General features: G+C 32.8%; 2 protein-coding genes across 2 annotated transcripts; one reads left to right on the plus strand and one right to left on the minus strand.

Moving 5' to 3' along the window:
* Positions 1–3473: 3473 nt before the first annotated feature.
* LOC136275735 (uncharacterized) lies at positions 3474–14369 on the minus strand. The gene is made up of 4 exons (XM_066085605.1): positions 14253–14369; positions 4313–4558; positions 3917–4090; positions 3474–3833 (listed from the first exon to the last, which is right to left on the minus strand). The coding sequence occupies exons 1-4, from the start codon at positions 14296–14298 to the stop codon at positions 3619–3621; spliced, it is 681 nt and encodes a 226-aa protein (XP_065941677.1). The 5' UTR covers positions 14299–14369; the 3' UTR covers positions 3474–3618.
* Positions 14370–15700: 1331 nt separating this feature from the next.
* On the plus strand, positions 15701–18946 carry LOC117687655 (putative nuclease HARBI1). Its single transcript, XM_034464531.2, has 4 exons — positions 15701–16316; positions 16831–16943; positions 17239–17350; positions 17795–18946. Exons 1-4 carry the CDS (start codon positions 15893–15895, stop codon positions 18187–18189), a joined length of 1044 nt encoding a protein of 347 aa, XP_034320422.1. The 5' UTR covers positions 15701–15892; the 3' UTR covers positions 18190–18946.
* Positions 18947–19011: the final 65 nt, after the last annotated feature.

Below are 19011 nucleotides of genomic sequence, written 5' to 3' on the forward strand. Positions count from 1 at the left end.
TCCTCGGCTGCTGGAGCTTCTGTTATGATGAGCCCACCTCTTCATTACATATCATCGGATTCAACTCGAAATAAAGCACATAGGGATATAGATTCAGAAAAGTACACGCACGCACGCACGCACGCACGCACGCACGCACGCACGCACGCGCGCACACACACACACACACACACACACACACACACACACACACACACACACACACACACACACACACACACACACACACACACACACACACACACACACACACACACACACACACACACACACACACACACACACACACACACACACACACACACACACACACACACACACACACACACACACACAGATATATGAAAAAAAAATCACAACACCGAAATAAACTCAACTAGTTTCATTTTCAGGAGATGATTTAAAACGAAACTAGTTGAGTTTATTTCGGTGTTGTGATTTTTTTTTTCATATAATATTATGTGTGTGGATTTACACACTATATTTTTGGAATATATATATATATATATATATATATATATATATATATATATATATATATATATATATATATATATATATATATATATATATATATATATATATATATATATATATATATATATATAATTCATATTTGGGGCCCGAGATTTTCAGGGTCATCTACTAGTCATATAACACTGCTACTTTGAAAATATGGTGAAGGAGTTTTCTCCACTTTTTGAGATTCGGGCTTATTTGCAATTGAAAAGTGAACTGCGTTCTAGAACGCAGTTTGCAATTCAAAATTTAGAATTCATATTTGGGGCCTGAAATTTTAAGGGTCATCTACCGGTAGTCTATCATTAGCATTCTAAAAATTAGTGAAGTGGTCATCTGTACTTTTAAGATTCTGGTTATTTGCCGTGAAAATTTTGTGAAATGGTTTTCTCTATTTTTTGAGATTTTGGCTTTTTCGCAATTCAAAATTTATAATTCATATTTGGGGCCCGAAATTTTCAGGTTCATCTTCTAGTCATATTACACTGCTACTTTGAAAATATGGTGATGAAGTTTTCTCTACTTTTTGAGATTCGGGCTTATTTGCAATTGAAAAGTGAATTGCGTTCTAGAACGCAGTTTGCAATTCAAAATTTAGAATTCATATTTGGGGCTTGAAATTTTAAGGGTCATCTACTGGTTGTATATCATTACCATTCTAAAAATTAGTGAAGTGGTCATCTCTACTTTTAAGATTCTGGTTTTTTGGCCATTTAAACATGAAGTGCGTTCTAGAACACAATTCGCAATTCAAAACTTCGAATTTTTGGTCTGAAATTTTTAGGGTCATTTTTTGGTTGTACACCATTACCACCTTGAAGATATGGTGAAGTGGTCATCTCTCTTTTTAAGATTCCGGTTTATTTGCAATTGAAAAGTGAACTGCGTTCTAGAATCTTGCAATTCAAAATTCATATTTGGAGCCTGAAATTTTTTGGATCATCTACTAGTGGTATACCGTTACCACTTTGAATATATGGTGAAATGGTCAACTCTAGTTTAAAATATTCGGGTTTTTCCCAATTGAAAAGTGAACTGCGTTCTGGAAAGCAGTTTGCAATTCAAAATTTAGAATTCATATCTGGGGCCTGAAATTTTCAGGGGCGTCTACTAGTCGCATACCATTACCAGCTTGAAAATATGCTGAAGTGCTTATCTCTACGTTTTAGATTCGAGCTTATTTGGAATTGAAAAGTGAACTGCATTCTGGAACGCAGTTTGCAATTCAAAATTTAGAATTCATATTTTGGGCTTAAAATTTTCAGGGTATACTATTACCACCCTGAAAATATGGCGAAATGGTCATCTCTACTTTTGAGATTCGGGTTTGAAAAGTGAACTGCGTTCGAGAACGCAGTTAGCAATTCAAAATTAGTCTCCTGATGTTTAAATTTCTCCGGCTGTGATCCATACGCACAGTACATCTACGTGCTATATGGCCAGGTTGTTTGTATCTATAGCATATTTCAATTGTTGAAAATGTAGGAGTTCGAGAAAGAAGGTTTTATTGTGAAGAAGTTATTTTTACCAATTATTTGACCTTTAGGATTACCAGAGAAGTTTTGAAACCTTTTTACCAAAAAAAAAAGATATCCCAAATCGAACATCAAGAGATCAATATGATGGTTTATAAGACGTGAAAGAAGTTAAACAAAGTAAAACGTGACGGACGGGCGGACCAAGGTAAGAGCAAAATACCAGAACTTTCTTTAGAAATTGTGGGTATAATAATAACTAGTCTTGAAAAATAAGCTATGGTTCATGAACCTTGTCAAAAAATGTTACAGTAAAGGAATATTGAAATAATGATTAAATAAACAACACTTGCTTATTCTAAATTAAAAAGACTTATTCAATGGATATTATATTACAAAAATGTTAGAAAGCAGAAATTTTCCTGGGTTCGCACACGACTGTTTATGAAAGCATTATGTTTAATGCAGGCTGTAGAACCGGCATTCGTTTTTTTTCATACCAGGAGAGCTTTTATTTGGCGATAATAACGATTCGGCATGGTGTAAAATGTGAGGAACGGTAATTATTGTTGCAAACGTTTCTCGCTATTATTTCAGAATATGTCTTAATCTAAGTTGAACGCTTGAATATATGTTTGTTGAAGGTACAGTTCACTGGAATATCCCGAATCACTCCGCCTTTTCTCGTTTTTCTGAAGTTCTCTCTTACTAGTATGAAACATTAACTACCAAACAGTCAACATCAACAATATACGTTATCATAAAACTTAATAAAAAATACCATTAAATTATGGTGGAAATAATTGCACTCGCTTTCTGTAATGAAAGTAAAATGAATGAACCATCTATTAATACTCAAATATTTATATATGTCCATGTACAAATTAAATATACCTGTAGTATTTTAAAATACTTTATGGATGAATTACATAAACAAATGCTTATCAAAACGTTTAAAAGCAGATTATAAAAGCACAGTCATGCAAACAATTTTTTAAAAACTATCTCTACAAAAATTATTGTTTATAAGGTTCAGAAGAAGTAAAAAAATGGGATTTAATCATTCGTGTTAAATTCATTGACAAATTCTTCTGTCCGTGGTCAACTTCTCACGTACATGTACTAATGACCAATAGTGTAAACGTCACCGGTATTTATGGTCGTTTCTGAACGATTTGTGCGTGCCTCCACAGATCCAATGGATGTGTATGGACAATGTAGAGGGGGTGTTATTAGCATTAAAATGGTAAAACAAAAGTTCATTATCCTCAAACTTTTAAAACTGTTTTAGAATAGTGCACAGTATAGACTATCTGTTTAAAAACATGTTTTTGACAAATTTTCAAAAATATTTACCAAGTTTATAATACTTGTACTTTTAAAGACTTTTTGGAAATAGTTCTATACGTAAGATTTTAGATATGACATGTTTTGCCATATCCTATAAATTCGTGAAGAAAATAATCTAAATACAATATCTTAAAAGTTTGAACATTATCTTAATATATCTAAATACAGAGCTTTTCATCTCAAGGAGATTCAAATTGCCTACAATAACCACGACCATCCAGTCCTCCTAATTCTCTGGAGCTGTTTGTACACAAGTGACGTGATTTTGTCTTGTCTACACACAGAAGAACCGTGATGACTCAGAACAAGATACATAATCGTCTATTCCGGGATAGGTACACCAGTCACTCTGGGGGTCGTTTTGGACCCCTATACAGCCCGAGTCTTCATATGGCTGACCCGGACACCACAATGTGGATGGGATCAAAGTCCCGTCATCCATCTCATAAGTTTTGTATCCAGTGCGTCGAGAGTATACGTAAATACGTTCTAAAAAAATGGATTAAACCACTGATAAAAAATACCAACTACAATTTAAATAGATTTAACATAAAGGCTCACAGAATCCTTACTTGTATTTATAAGATCCATCAGATACAAGACTTGTGAAAAGTTATTGATGCCTAACATGACTTTCCCTGCTGATTCGCATAGACGTTTTGCCTCTTCGTATGGAGAAACGTGGGTCGGAATCCAAATGCAAGTCTGATACTCGGGGAACCATTCGTCACGCCCTGTCACACAATCTGAAGACAAACTCTAACATTACACATCCTAAAAGATTTAACAACGTTTTTCTCATAACTATATGCATGACGCGATATATATATATATATATATATATATATATATATATATATATATATATATATATATATATATATATATATATATATATATATATATATATAAGATAGCCATATTCCATGTATCACATGACGGAAAATTAGAACTTCGAAAAATCTTACGATCAGGCATCTTCTGATAAAACTGGTTTTGGTGAACGTATGAGGTTCTTTTAAATTTTATTCCATCATACAAGTCACACTCTGATGTGTTTGAGTTATAACGGAAAAGTTGACATGGCGGTCTCATCTGGCATTCCAGTGCGCACAGAGATGTAGTACTTCCGTTGTAGGACTTCGAGGGTATTTCCGCTATCCCTCCATCTAGAAGCCGGGGGACGATTTTCCAGACTTCAGACCCCAAGCACTCTGCAATTTTTGTGATTTTTTTAAAGTTATTCTTACTATATATGGTTTGAGCCTAACATTGCCCACTTAAATGAACATCGTCATTTTACTGTTATTCTTTGTTTTCTTTGTACAGATATACATATGAAGTTTTTTATTTTTGATTTGAGTGTCCACAATTTAAAAATATGGCATCAAAAAAGTTTACCTTTTCCAGCCATAGTCGCATTTTTTGCAGATCGTTTTGAAGCAGTTTTTCTTTAAGAAAACATTGAGCGATTACTTGAACAACTAAAATATTTTCACCAGTCAAAGCGTCGCTCTTTATTTCAAGTTCGAAAAAAGGTAAGAAAAATGTCCAATTTTTATTGATTTTGATTGAATTATAAAAATAGTATCACTTCAGACGTAATATAATGTAAGTGAATGCAGATAAATCAAGGAAATAGGCCAAAAATATGTTTTATATAAACTCTTCTGAAAAACTCCACAACAATTTAATGTACTTGAAACACTTAAAATTGAGAATAATGGGGGCCAGATTTAACTAATATCATATCTAGTTCTTTGTCAGTGATTTTTCTTTATGTTGGGATCATGTTGGGTGTTTTTAAACAATGAAATGCTGTCATTGGTGATTCATGCGAAATTGCAAAAAAAAAACAACAACAAAAAACCGATCGTTAGCTTATATATGAATAAGAATATGCACATTCAGATACACGCTAATTCAAATCTACTTTTGTTGAAAATTCAATTTTCCGTTTAACATCGAACACGATAATTATATGATTAAAGTATTTCGTGCAGTCAGTGCATTATCTTAGATTTTAACCGTTCGATAAACAGGTTAGAACTGGATCGTGTAAATTTCGGCCCTGGCTGTTTCTATTGAGCTGTGAATCACAATCGGTTTTCTTAAGACATAAAATTAATCTGTATATGTAGATGTATTGATTTAACTGGTAGGAGGATATGCCGTTTCATTTATAGGGTCATTATTTACATAATTTGATCACATCTTAAGACTTTCAGAATTTCCTAAAAGGTATATTTGTTAATTTGTCAGAATTTCTCTATCTTATGAAAACTACATTATTATTTTTGGTATATAGTTTTTCAACTGCAATTCTTTTTGATGTAATGAAAAAATCAGTATTTGTATGTTTTGTCTTTCTATTTTTTTTTATCTTCACTTGTATAGTTTTGAAATTTGAAGCCGTCCAATGAGTAGAAAAAATTGACAGATACAGGTTAATAGTTATTTTATCAAAAAGAATGAATACAAGTACATATAACATAATAAGCAATATTTATAAAGTGATTGCGAGTGCAACGTAGGGCAAACAGTCGTTTGACGTTCCATTCTTAGGTGTCACATGCAATTTTGTTTAAAGACGGGTTGTCGCTCGTTTCCCGTAAGAACCGTACTTCTGTCTTACGAATTTCGTGCGTCAGACATATGTTTGCCTTTCGAACGGCAGTTTTTAAATTCGCGTCGTAGGTCACCTGCAATTCCACCGTACCGACGTTTTTCCAGGACAGTGGCACGCAAAACCATTATTTTTTCACGTAAATTGACAATATTTTATCTCTAGACCTGTACTGAAATATATCTTCTGTAAGCAAGTGAATACCCAAACGTCAAAAGAACTCGCAGAAAAAGAAGACTAATGATCTATAATTGCTCGACACGAATGTAGAATAAATTGAAAACATAATTTATTTTTCGTATCTAATACCATTAAAAAATCTCTGAAATCTAGATGAAAATCTGTGCAAAAATCTTATTTCAGCGAATTAAATATCTTCTGATAAAGTTTTTGGACAATGTAATATCTTTATTAAAAATAGATGGATTTAAACTTTATTAACTATTTTAAATTATTGGACTTTAAAATATTTTCGAGAAAAAAAACATTGACAAAACTCTCACTTGAAAGTAAAAAAGCCACATCGAATTACTTCAATTGCTTTTACAAATGTTATTATTGAAATGGTGCGATCATTTATGCTTCCTATATTTTAAAATTCAAAGTCTACAAATTACTTTTCTAATAGTCTGATCTCGATACAATTATGAAAGCATTTCAATAAAGTTAAAATGGTCCTATGAGATAATAATTAATATTTTGAAAATGGAGAAGGTGCTCTGTTTACAAAACAAATTACCATACTCATTAAAACAACTTCCCCTAGGAAGATGTGTTGGGAGATATTTTGTGTTTAATTTTTTTTTTATAGATTTATTCGTTATATAAGTTTTACATCAAATAAAACAAACAGAGATAACATCAACAAAATATAGAATATACTTATGGAAGTAGATTCTCTAATTTTTTTTTTTTTACAAAAATTTGGAAAATTTTATAGTCTTCGTATGAATTGAGACTTTTTAAAACAGGAGCATAGAATACAGTAGATACCTTTACATGGTTCAACATATTGTTATTTGTTTCTTGTAATGAATGTACCCGACATTTCATCTTATATTTATAAATTCTGTATGCTACAAATGAAATGAGGGTATTCAATGATACGATTTTTCTATTTTGTTCTCTAAAAAAAACTAAAAGTACATGTTTCCACTTAATATCAGTTTTAAGGTAAACGTGTAAAGCATTTCATATTTCAAATACATTATCACATTCAAAAATACGATGCTTTGAATTTTCATTCTTCTGGCATATTTTACATTGACTTTTGATTTCTTTACTCAAATATACATTGTTACAAGAATATTATTCAATACTTTGTAATTGAATTCTCCAGGACGATTATCAGAAATATCTAAAAATTTACATTTGTACATTATATTTTTCCAATCAACAGAATCAATATTATACAGTTACTCCTTTTGTAAAACAGTTTGATAACAAGGTTTAAATAAATTTCTTATTGACTAAATTCTCATAAAAAAAAATACATATTTGCCCTAATACATTTTCATAACCTGAATAAAAATTAAAATAATTATTTTTTTGCCTATTACTAAAATAACAATATGAAAAATCAAATTTCCTAAATAGTGGCTTGAAAACAGAGAAAAGAATCTAAAATTCACATATCCAGGTTGATTTATTTTTATACAGTCTTTGAAGTCTGTAAGAGACTTGAAATTACCTTCATCATTTAACAAGTCGTTTACATATAGAATTTCACATGTAATCCAATTTTTTAAATAGGGAATTTCCCTTATGCAAAAATTGCAGTTGTTCCATATTGGTTTTTGTACAATTTTAATTGATGAAATATTTTCTAAGTTTTTAGGCTTACATTCATTGAATGAACATAACACTTGTTGATAAAACATTGGTAATTTCCCCACTTTTTGCATATTTTCTATCTTTTTTCCTGAAAATTGTAAAGCGTAATTTACATCTACGTTTATTTGTTTACAGTAAGAATCTAAAATTTTGTGCAGAATGTTTTTGTATTTTAGAAGTCGAGGAACCCATGAGGCTTTTAATGCTTTTATTTTGCATTCAATATCATTAACTGCCAACCCACCGTTTAATACACTACCTATTAAAGTATTGCGTTTAATTCTTTCGGTTTTATCCAAAATTAAGTTATTGATTAAGCGTTGAATTTTTTTTATTAATTCATTTTCAGGAAAATTAAGTATTGAAGCAACGTATGTGAGTTTAGATAAAGCAAGTGTGTTAACTATGCATGATTTAATTTTTATCTTTTCCAAGATTCATAAAGCTTTTCAACATCATGATAAATTTTCATCCAGTTCTTATTATAACATTCTACTTTATCGTGACCAATGAAGATTCCCAGACATCTTACTGCTTTGGTTGTAGTTTTAATACCATAGAGCTCATCATATATTTTTTAGAGTTCCTGAAAGAATACATTCTGTTTTGTTTATGTTTATTATAGATCCAGCGTGTTTACAATATTCGTTTAGCACTTTTTAAGCATGTTTCATTGACATTTTATCTTTTAGGGCTATACTTAGATCATCTGCATGTTGAATGTTTTTTTTTATTTCATTGTTGTTTATTGTTATTCCTTTTATGTTCTGATTACCGTTTATCCTAATAGCTAGAATTTCAGCAGCAATAAGATATAGCAAGGCAGAAAGTGCACAACCCTGTCTAATTCCGCGAGTCGTTGTGCATGTTTTTGACAGCCAACTGTTATTTTTCATCTTAAATATTAGATTGGTATAAAGTATATTTGCCCAATTTATGAAGTTATTGCTGATATTAAATTTTTCTTGAACTTAAACAAGAAATTCTACTCCACTGAATCGAATGCTTTTTCACAGTCTTAGAAGAGTAACATGCCATCAAGATTTTCTGTTTCACAGAATTCAAAAACATTTAAAATTATTCGAGCGTTTTCTCCGATAAACCATCCTTTAATGTATGCAGTTTGTTGTTCGCTAATTAATTTACTTAATATCGTTTGTAATCTTTTCGCAAAAATGAAAGCAATGATTTTATAGTCTGTATTTGTTAAACTACTGTGGAATCACTAGATTTCGTGGTGGCTCAATTTTCGTGGAATTATTGGGTACCTCTCATTCATTAACGAATTAACATCCTCCACGAATTAATAAATAGGGTTATAAAGTCATATTTCTTTGTAGGTTTAAGAAAATACTCAAAATTACGTCCCCACGAACCTGTAAAATTTAAACAATCCACGAAAATTGTCCCCCACGAAATTAAATGATTCCACAGTAATTGGTCGGTAATTTTTAAGCTATCTTTTTCGCCTTTTTTGTAAATTAAAGATATCACAGAAAGTCTTTGAGAGTATGTAATTTCACCTCTTTGAAATATTTCTTTAAGACCTTTGTAGAAAAAATGACCGATAACGTCCCAAAAACATTGATAAAATTCACTAGGTAAGCCATCTAAACCACATGATATTTCTTTTTTCATGATATTTACTGCCTCTCTACATTCTTCATATGAGTTTTTTTGTAGTTGGTCCAACTTACTTAAAATATCGTTCTGTGAGTACGGAACGATCATTATTTCCCTTCTTCCTCAAAAAATGTTTAATCTTTTCTAATATTCTGATTTTGATACAATTATGAAAATATTTTTAAAAAGATTAAAATGGTCATATGAGAAAGTAATCAATATTTTCAAAATTGAGAAAGTACTCTGTTTACAAACAAATTACCATGCTCGTGAAAAAACTTCCTCCGGAAAAATGTGTTAGAGTGTTTTGTGTAATTGGTTCAACTTGTTAATTAGTTAAAAATATCGTTCTGCGCGTACAGATCATTATTCCCCTTCTTACTAAGAAAATGTTCATGACTTTATCTGAGCACGCTTGCAGATCAAGCACTTCCAATATCTACTTCAATATTCAATTCACAACGAGCAATTACACTTACGCACAACATGAGGGTAACGTACGTCTACTGCAAGTTCAATTGAAATGCTGAGGGTAAGCACATGCGACTTAATTGCAGTCAACGGTCGTATAAATCAAGGGGCAACTGAGATCTCCCTTCGTCGTTCGTACAATTCAAATCGTACGGTCATCTCACGGGTTCATTGTGTGAGGTGCAAGTGGAGCTTATGTTTTCAGTTCTCGCAAGGAAACTGTGGTGATTATTGTGCAATAGCCATCGTGCGTGCTTACGGAAGCGTCGTCCTTCCGAAATCGTAAGATGCACTTGTTTGTCTCGCAAGATTTTCATTAAAAGAACACCCGTAGACCACCCGTAGAAGCACATACCATCAGCTGTGACTATCATGAGCTAAGATAGTTGTTTTGACAAAATGTATTTTATCATTATCATTTAACACATTCAATGGAATTGACATTTTTCATCACTGTAGCTTAGATTATCGTAATCAGTATTTTCTTTCAAACAAGTTATTATTGTTTTAATTCCACGCAATTAAGATAAATCGTTTGAAACTGATATTTACAAACACACGAATGTATTATGTGTGAAAAAGAGTAAACTCAGAGAATAGTTCTGTTCAATATCACTCTTATCCCATAGTTACTATGATGCATCTATATGCGATTTAAGTATACTCCAATCAAAACGATCACGGTCAGTCAAAAGGAATCGCACAATGTTGAGAAACTGACCACAGAGCAAAGTTTGGGTACTTGTACTCAGTGGTTTAAGTTCAGAGAAGGCAGACTATCGGTCTTAAAATTCTTTGACATTTGTCATACAAATATGCATAGCCCAAGTGTTACCCTCATCAGAGGAATCATGCACTATGTGCCCAACATCGAGACACCAGCGATAATGTGAGAAAGATGAATGAGGAAGTAGCTCTAAAATAGTACTATGAGAATACTGGCCTGGCGCTAAACACACATTATACTACTCTTGGGTCCGGCCCAGATGCAGTGACTGACTGTATGTGTTGTGGAACAGGACTGTGGAGATCAAGTGTCCGTTCAAGATCAGATACGCTAATCCATGTGAAGTCAACACCCCTAATTTCTATCTAAGACCTTCATGCCCAAAACGAGAGAGGAAAGCCTAGAACCAATACGCTACAAAGTACATCAAGACACTTTTACCAATTACAGGAACAAATGGCAGTGTGTAATGTGGATTTCAGCGATTTTGTTTGTTTGACCACTTGTGGACTACCTGTTGAACGGAACGCTTTCATCGTTTTGCACCTTTCTTCAACGAGAAAGTGCTGCAATTTTTCAGAACAGTTTCTTCTTGAAAGCAATGCTTTCAGAACTTCTGACTCAAAGACATCTTAATGTTACCAGCAACGTTCAGGAAAGCCCGTGAGCTTCGACAACATAAAGTACATTATACCGAGTCTGGTAGAATCAATACTTAACTGATTATTATCGATCAGAGTATTCAATATCTAATGACATGCAACTTAACACAATAAAAAAAATCTTCATACTGGATTTAACTTGATAATAGGAATACCATAAATAAATAATGTTTCCTTATTGTTGTTATATTTATACCCATATCTCCAGGGGTACACGCTGCGAATAACGCAGGACAAGTCATGTTATAATCGTTACAAAAACTATATATACCTCCTTGGTTAAATTCACCTGAGGCATTGATAGTTTCTGATCCTCTGTTGTAAACCGTCCATCCGTCTCTCTGTCTGTAAATTATTCACGCTTTTTACTCCTTCTCTAGAACCACCGGTCCAAATCTAACTGAACTTGTTACAAAGCATCCGTATGGGAAAGGGTTTTTAAATCATTTAAACCATTTCAAAATGAGACAATGAGACAGCATAAAACAGTGGGGAAAAAGTATCTGTCTTGAGAATTCTTCTTATCAAGAACCACTGCAACAAGTAATGCCAATATTTACATAAAAACCTCTTTAGATTATATATTTTTTATCATTCAATAAACCAAATTCCGAAAAAGTCCAAAGTTCGACAGAAATAGATATAAGTAGAAACATGATTTAAAATCTTTTTGAGAACTTATGCAAACATCCGCACAAAATATAGGTGTAAATTGTTAAAACCCTGACCTCCTATAATTCAAATGTTTATGGAAAAATGTTTATAAATCTGTTCCTAAAATAAGACAATGCTTAATTGTATGATATTACCATGCAAACATATTCATATAAAGGTTAGAGTGACCTACTTTTGGTATATCATAATCATGCATAATCAAAAAGTCAAAATATTTAGCAATTGTTGCTCATGTGAGCGATGTGGACCATGGGCCACTTGTTATATTTATCAGCCTAAATATATTGATTTACTGTTTTCTAGTCCATATATATTTCTTTTGTTGAATTTACAACACATAGTCTGTTTATCAAATCTTATAAAAGAAAGAGCTATTGAAAAGTGAACTACGTTCTAGAACGCAGTTAGCAATTAAAAATTTAGAATTCATATGGGGCCTGAGATTTTCAGGGTCATCTATTGGTAGTATACCATTACCACCCTGAAAATATGGTGAAGTGGTCACCTCTACTTTTTGAGATTCGGGCTTATGTGATTGCCTAAAAAAATTAAATTTGCTTCTTATCCATTCTTCCAGAAGTACAATATATTACCATTTGACAAGAAAACCGTCAACAAATAAATGTGTTAATGATTCTATATTTTGATTACAGAATGAGCATGTTAGTGAATTTTGTAACCTTCAACCCTTAATGAAATGATTTTTGGTGAGTTTTCGATATTTTAGAATCGTTTCATTTCTTAGAATTTCGAAAGATACAAGAGTTGTTGGTCACCTAAGCTGTGGCCAAAAGGCCTTTTATTATTAAGAGAAAAGAGTGTAACAAGACATTATTTAGATGGCGACAATCTTAAAGAGTCCGCTTTATAGAGAACATTAGGATAAACAAATTTTTTTATAGAACTTTGTTTTGACCTTAACCTGCGACGTAAGATCAATGGAATCCTTTATTTATTAAGCGTTTTTGGAAATACAGTAAAACAGGCTTATAACGAAGTCCCAGGGACGGGCAATTTAACTTCGTTATAAGCGTAATTCGTTATAACCGTCAAGTTTATAACATGAAATAGAGACTTGGGGAATGAAATTCACTTCGCTGTAAGCGTCAATTCATTATAAGCGTGTTCGCTATAACCGTGTTTTACTGTAGAATAAGTCAGGTGCGTACTAAAGTTATAAAATGGAAATGGATTTTTAATTCATATTTATAAGAAATTCTTGTTTACTTGGATTTGCGTATTTGCATTAGAAAAGTATTCGCTATAAAGAGAATAGTCGTATGAAAACACTTTATCGAAAGGAAATTTCCAAATTAAATGTACAAATGAATAAAAGTTAACACTATCAATAAATATATGGACCTCCATTTTCACAACTAGGCATAGATTAAATACAAACGTCAATATAACATCTTTGAAAGGTCATTTAGCTCAAAATTATCTCAGTTCTCACTGTTTCTATTGTCTCCAAATAGGTGACCTCATTACTAACACGCCGACCTTGCTTTTGCGTCGACATCATTTTTTAAAACATCCACTTTTTCTACCACTTTTTGTATTAGTACTATTGTTTGCTGATTGACAAATGTATGACTATGTTGCATTATAATATTATTACGATTTAACTAATCAGAGTTAAATCCATTTATCAAAGGGAAGTTATGTTTAGATTTCATCGTATTAACATTTTATTTTATTATCAACTCATAAATCTAGGCACGTATTTCACAAGTATTATTCCCACAATAATCTGCGCCTCCTTGTATTAGCCTTACCATCGGCCTTAAATTTTGGGCTATTAGCCAAACCCGTGACGTCATTCTGTACATGCATCAGTCATCCTTCAAAAAATTCACCCACCCTCCCATATCCCTTCATTATGATATTATGAATAATTGATAAGACCCTTGGCGTTACAATTTAACGCAAATGTGTTATAACTGTACCTCATGTACCATTTTATGCTAAGGGTTTGAGAGAATAAATTGAAATTAAAAGTAACTGAAGAAGCTTGCAAATCAATATCTTGTGACAAATATATCAGATAGGGGCGTTTTAACAATTGTTTTGGAAAATAATTGAAAATTACACTCAATACTTTTAAATGCGTTTAAGATAAGTTATTAATTACAGAAAACTTTTTTCTACCATGATGAATAAAAGCTGCAAACATTTCTTTTTTTTCTTTTTGAAACATTTATTTAATCCAGTATATATAACTTAAGAACCATAATTATAAATATGTGCAAACTTTTATGAACTCTGAGAAATAAAGGATAAAAACAAACTACCTTGAAACAATGGCGACAACAGCAGAATCCATGGAAACAGTTCCATGCTTGTTCACTTGTTGTTGAGTAAGTTAATGTTGTTCACAGCGTTATAAGCTACTTATATATGGATTACGTAACTAAAGCAGGAGTTCGATCTTTAAAACAGCATATATTTCATTCCCACTAACATGTTCTCCAATACAAGTACATCCCGCCCTATATGAGTGATCAAAGCTCACTCTCAAAGATTTTTTTCTCTTTTTTCCATTAACATGTTATTATCATTTAAATAATGAATTGGACTTGTACAAATCTTACAAAGTGGCAATCGGTTTTTGGAACGCAGTTCGCTATTCAATATTTAGAATTCATATTTAGGGCCTGAAATTTTCAGGGTCATCTACAGGTGGTATACCATTACCACTGTGAAAATATGGTAATGGTCATATTTAAGGTTTATAGACTTGGGCTCCACTCGTTAAACACCATTCGCAATTGAAAAGTGAACTGCGTTTTGGAACGCAGTTCGCAATTCAAAATATAGAATTCATATTTGGGGCCTGAAATTTTCAGGGTCATCTACTGGTGGTATACAATTACCACTGTGAAAATATCGTAATGGTCATATATTAGGTTTATAGACTCGGGCCTCACCCGTTAAACACTATCGCAATTGAAAAGTGAACTGAATTCTAGGACGCAGTTCGCAATTCAAAATTTAGAATTCATATTTGAAGCCTGAAATTTTCAGGGTCATCTACTGGTGGTATACAATTACCACTGTGAAAATATGGTTATAGTCATATATCAGTTTTATAGACTTGGGCCTCACTCGTTAAACACTATTTGCAATTGAAAAGTGAACTGCGTTCTAGAATGCAGTTCGCAATTCAAAATATAAAATTTATTTTTAGGACCTGAAATTTTCAGGGTCATCTACTAATGGTATACCACTACCACTGTGAAAATATGGTAATGGTCATATATTAGGTTTATAGACTTGGGCTCCACTCGTCAATCACTATTTGCAATTGAAAAGTGAACTGTGTTCTAGAACGCAGTTCGCAATTCAAAATTTAGAATTCATATTTGGGGCCTGAAATTTTCAGGGTCATCTACTGGTGGTATACGATTACCACTGTGAAAATATGGTAATGGTCATATATTAGGTTTATAGTCTTAGGCCTCACTCGTTAAACACTATTCGCAATGGAAAAGTGAACTGCGTTATAGAACGCAGTTCGCAATTCAAAATATAGAATAATACTTGGTGACTGAATTTTTAGGGTCATCTACTAGTGATATACCATTACCACCATGTAAATATGGTGAAAAGGTCATCTCTACTTTTTGAGATTCGGACTTATTTGCAATTGAAAAGTGAATTGCTTTCTGGAAAGCTGTTTGCAGTTTAAAAAATTTAATTCAAATTTTAGGCCTGAAATGTTCAAGGTCATCTACTGGCTCCGGGATCATGAAACTGTCTTAAATCTTAAGTCAGACTTAAGTCAATAAATTTGCACTTAAATTTTAAGATTGTTCTTAAAGTGGATCACAAAAAAATGACTTAGGGTTAAGTCTTAAATATTGTCTTAAATCTTAAGACTGCTATTAGGCAGACTTAAGTATAATAAAGATTGTTACTAAGTAACTTCAAAATGGCGGCACTTGTTGGATTTTTAAGAAGAAATGATCAGAGAAGGCGGCTTCCTCGTCCGCGTATGTTTCGAGACCGTCTCAATCCATTAGAATTACGGACAGACGACGAACTCTTTGAGAGGTATCGTTTTCGTCGGCCCACTATAATATATATCTGTGATATGATTGCCGATACGGTGAGTCATGGAACGAGGAGGTCCATGGCTCTCCCACCAATGCTTCAACTTTTGGTGTTCCTGAGGTTTGTGGCGACTGGGGCTTTCCACCAGCTCCTTGGAGATGCCGTGCATGTGTCAAAGGCCACGGCTGGACGATGTATCCGGAGAGTTGCCTCGGCAATCGCCAATGCTGTCGGAAGATTCATCCGCTTTCCGACCGGTCAGGAGGCATTAAACGTGAAAAGGAAGTTCCATGCCATCGCAGGTAAGAATTCTCCCGACTTCCTCAACTAAGATGTGACCTTCACATTGTAGACAAACAATAGCGCCCCCTTTCGATAAGGTCCATACCTTTCAGCCCATAGGCATTTCGGTCCATACTTATCGTCCCAACCTTTTTTTTTTTTTTTAAATAGTTTAATGTTAACGTTTTAAAAAAATCAATCCTATAAAAAAATTATTATATTTTTTACCAACCATATTATTTGTAAACATATTATAGATGTGTGTGCATAATTTTTTCTTCAATGGAGTGGGAAAGGGGGGGGGGGTAAACAGCAAAAATATCTTTATAAAAGGCCTAATTATCTACATGTAGTTATATACAGTTCATTCGGATCATCTTTTGTCTTTTGTTCAAAATAAACGCATCATATGTGTCAAATAAATGCATACATATAATTGCATTGTTAGGAAATATATAATAAATGACTAGCTATTAATCAGAAATTTAAATTCTAATACTTAGGTATTTATAATGAATTTTTGAAATATTGTAGGATTTCCAAATGTGCTAGGTTGTGTGGATGGCACTTTCATCAGGATTCAAACACCCTCTGAAAATGAGCCGGATTATGTCAATAGAAAGGGATACCACTCCCTAAATGTCATGGTAAATGTTAATTTTGGTTCTAGGCATTAAATTTAAAATGATTATATATTGATGAAAATACAAGACCACTAACAAGTGACATATATATCTATTTTGATGATAAGTGTATTGATCTCACTTTTTGTTTTGAACAACATATATGACAAAACAGGTGCTAAATTATATAATTCCAATCCACAGGACAAGGCTAAATATAGGCTGTGTTGGCTACCTTATCATATTCAATAACTTATACTGAATAAAATATTGTTTAGAAATGGAATAAAAACAAATCAGTATTTGATTTTGTTTTCAGATGACATGTGACACCAATTTTTTGGTAACCAACTGTGTGGCAAAATGGCCAGGATCTTGTCATGACTCAAGGGTCTTCAGAGAGAGTACTTTATGCCATCAGTTTGAAAATGGTAGGTGCCTAAACATAAATAATGGGGGAGGGGTTATAATATTTTGACCCATTCAACAGCTAATCTATCTTTAATTTCAGTCAAACACTCAATGTCAGCTAGTCCTCATGCATTTCTTTTTTGTCAAATTGCTGGACAGCTTTCAGAAATCTTTGTAGTCATTCAAAATTAAATACAAATGTATATACATGTAAAAATATATGTGCTTAATTAAAGGAAGTTTTGATGTGCATGATGACCAAAATGACTTAATTACATAACTAACATGCAGCAGAGAGATATATTATATATATATAATTAACTTCCTCACAAGTCACAACATAATCATTCTTGGATTTGAATGATGAAATTGTGGCATGATTAATAAAAAAAACTTAAACCAAGCATGCAGTACATGTTTTATGAAATTTTGGTTAGTTTAATTTGATATTTAAATAATTTCAGGTCAGCATGATGGATTACTCCTGGGCGACTCCGGATATCCCTGCAGGACATACCTGATGACCCCATTCAACACCACCAACGATATGAGGTATCGGGAGAGGTACAACACAGCCTTATGCCGTACCCGCGTACTCATAGAGCAAACATACGGAATTCTCAAGAGGAGGTTCCCCTGTTTAGCAGTTGGGTTGCGGACAGACCCAGGTAGAGCATGTCAGTATGTTGTCGCTTGTGTGGTTTTGCATAATGTCGGCATCCTGCGACAGGACATTGTAACTCTCAGTTTAGATGACCTGACAATAGCTGGACCAGACATCCAGGAGATTGGAGACCCAGCGAACAACAACGGCTTTGGTTACCGTGAGTTCATTGCCAGGCAATGTTTTGATCATTAATCTAACTACCAGTATTTCTGACTAAACATTTATCAGTGACAAAATAAATATAATTAATTAGGCTTATTTTCATTTATTAGTTTATTCCGAATTGAAAGATCTCCACTCTCTCTATCCATGCACTCCTCTCTCTTTATACCCTTTCTCTATCTTCTCATTCTCTTAAATTTCTTTATACTTTTCCTCTTTATCTATAATACTATCTCTATCTACTCTTCTCTCTCAGACACACACACTCTCTCTCTCTCTCTCTCTCTCCTCTTTATCTACTCTTTTTCTCTCTCCAACTCTCTCTCTCTTAACACTAGCTCTTTCTATATCTATTCCTCATTCTCCTAAATTTCTTTATACTTTTTCTCTTTATCTATACCGGTACTCTCTGTTTACTCTATTTACTCTTCTCACTCTTGGATTTCTCTCTCTCTCTCTCTCTCTCTCTCTCTCTCTCTCTCTCATTTCCATAACAATATAAATAAATCACCCATCTTCCTGTTTTTCTGTAATGTGAAAGCTGTAGAAATTAATTACTATCAGATCAATCATTGTGGTCATCCTCTAGCTGACTTTTACTGATGTTGTAAATTAATTGTCACTTATGAGTTGTACTTGTCTTTTATATACATGTACATTATAACTTTCAATATCTTCATTTTTAATTTAATAATTAGTACTTTGTAATTTCATTCCATAAAAAAAGAAAATAAGACAATTAACTGATAACAACGCTTGTAATTTATTGTATTAACATTGTGTCATTTAAATTTCATTTGAAAGCAAATGTAATGAAATGTAACATTGAATAATTTACTTATACATGTATTA

Source organism: Magallana gigas, chromosome 5 (assembly GCF_963853765.1).
Source record: "Magallana gigas chromosome 5, xbMagGiga1.1, whole genome shotgun sequence".
NCBI lineage: Eukaryota > Metazoa > Mollusca > Bivalvia > Ostreida > Ostreidae > Magallana > Magallana gigas.

What these genes read in the sequence shown, in the direction of transcription:
- LOC136275735 (XM_066085605.1), bottom strand. Translation starts at nt 14,298, where the DNA reads ATGGAACTGTTTCCATGGATTCTGCTGTTGTCGCCATTGTTTCAAG. An exon ending in GTTGTCGCCATTGTTTCAAG is followed by an intron (nt 4,559 to 14,252) that starts GTAGTTTGTTTT and finishes CAAAAATTGCAG; the next exon opens with AGTGCTTGGGGTCTGAAGTC. An exon ending in GATGGATCTTATAAATACAA is followed by an intron (nt 3,834 to 3,916) that starts GTAAGGATTCTG and finishes CCATTTTTTTAG; the next exon opens with AACGTATTTACGTATACTCT.
- LOC117687655 (XM_034464531.2), top strand. Translation starts at nt 15,893, where the DNA reads ATGGCGGCACTTGTTGGATTTTTAAGAAGAAATGATCAGAGAAGGCGG. An exon ending in GAAGTTCCATGCCATCGCAG is followed by an intron (nt 16,317 to 16,830) that starts GTAAGAATTCTC and finishes GAAATATTGTAG; the next exon opens with GATTTCCAAATGTGCTAGGT. An exon ending in ATGCCATCAGTTTGAAAATG is followed by an intron (nt 17,351 to 17,794) that starts GTAGGTGCCTAA and finishes AAATAATTTCAG; the next exon opens with GTCAGCATGATGGATTACTC.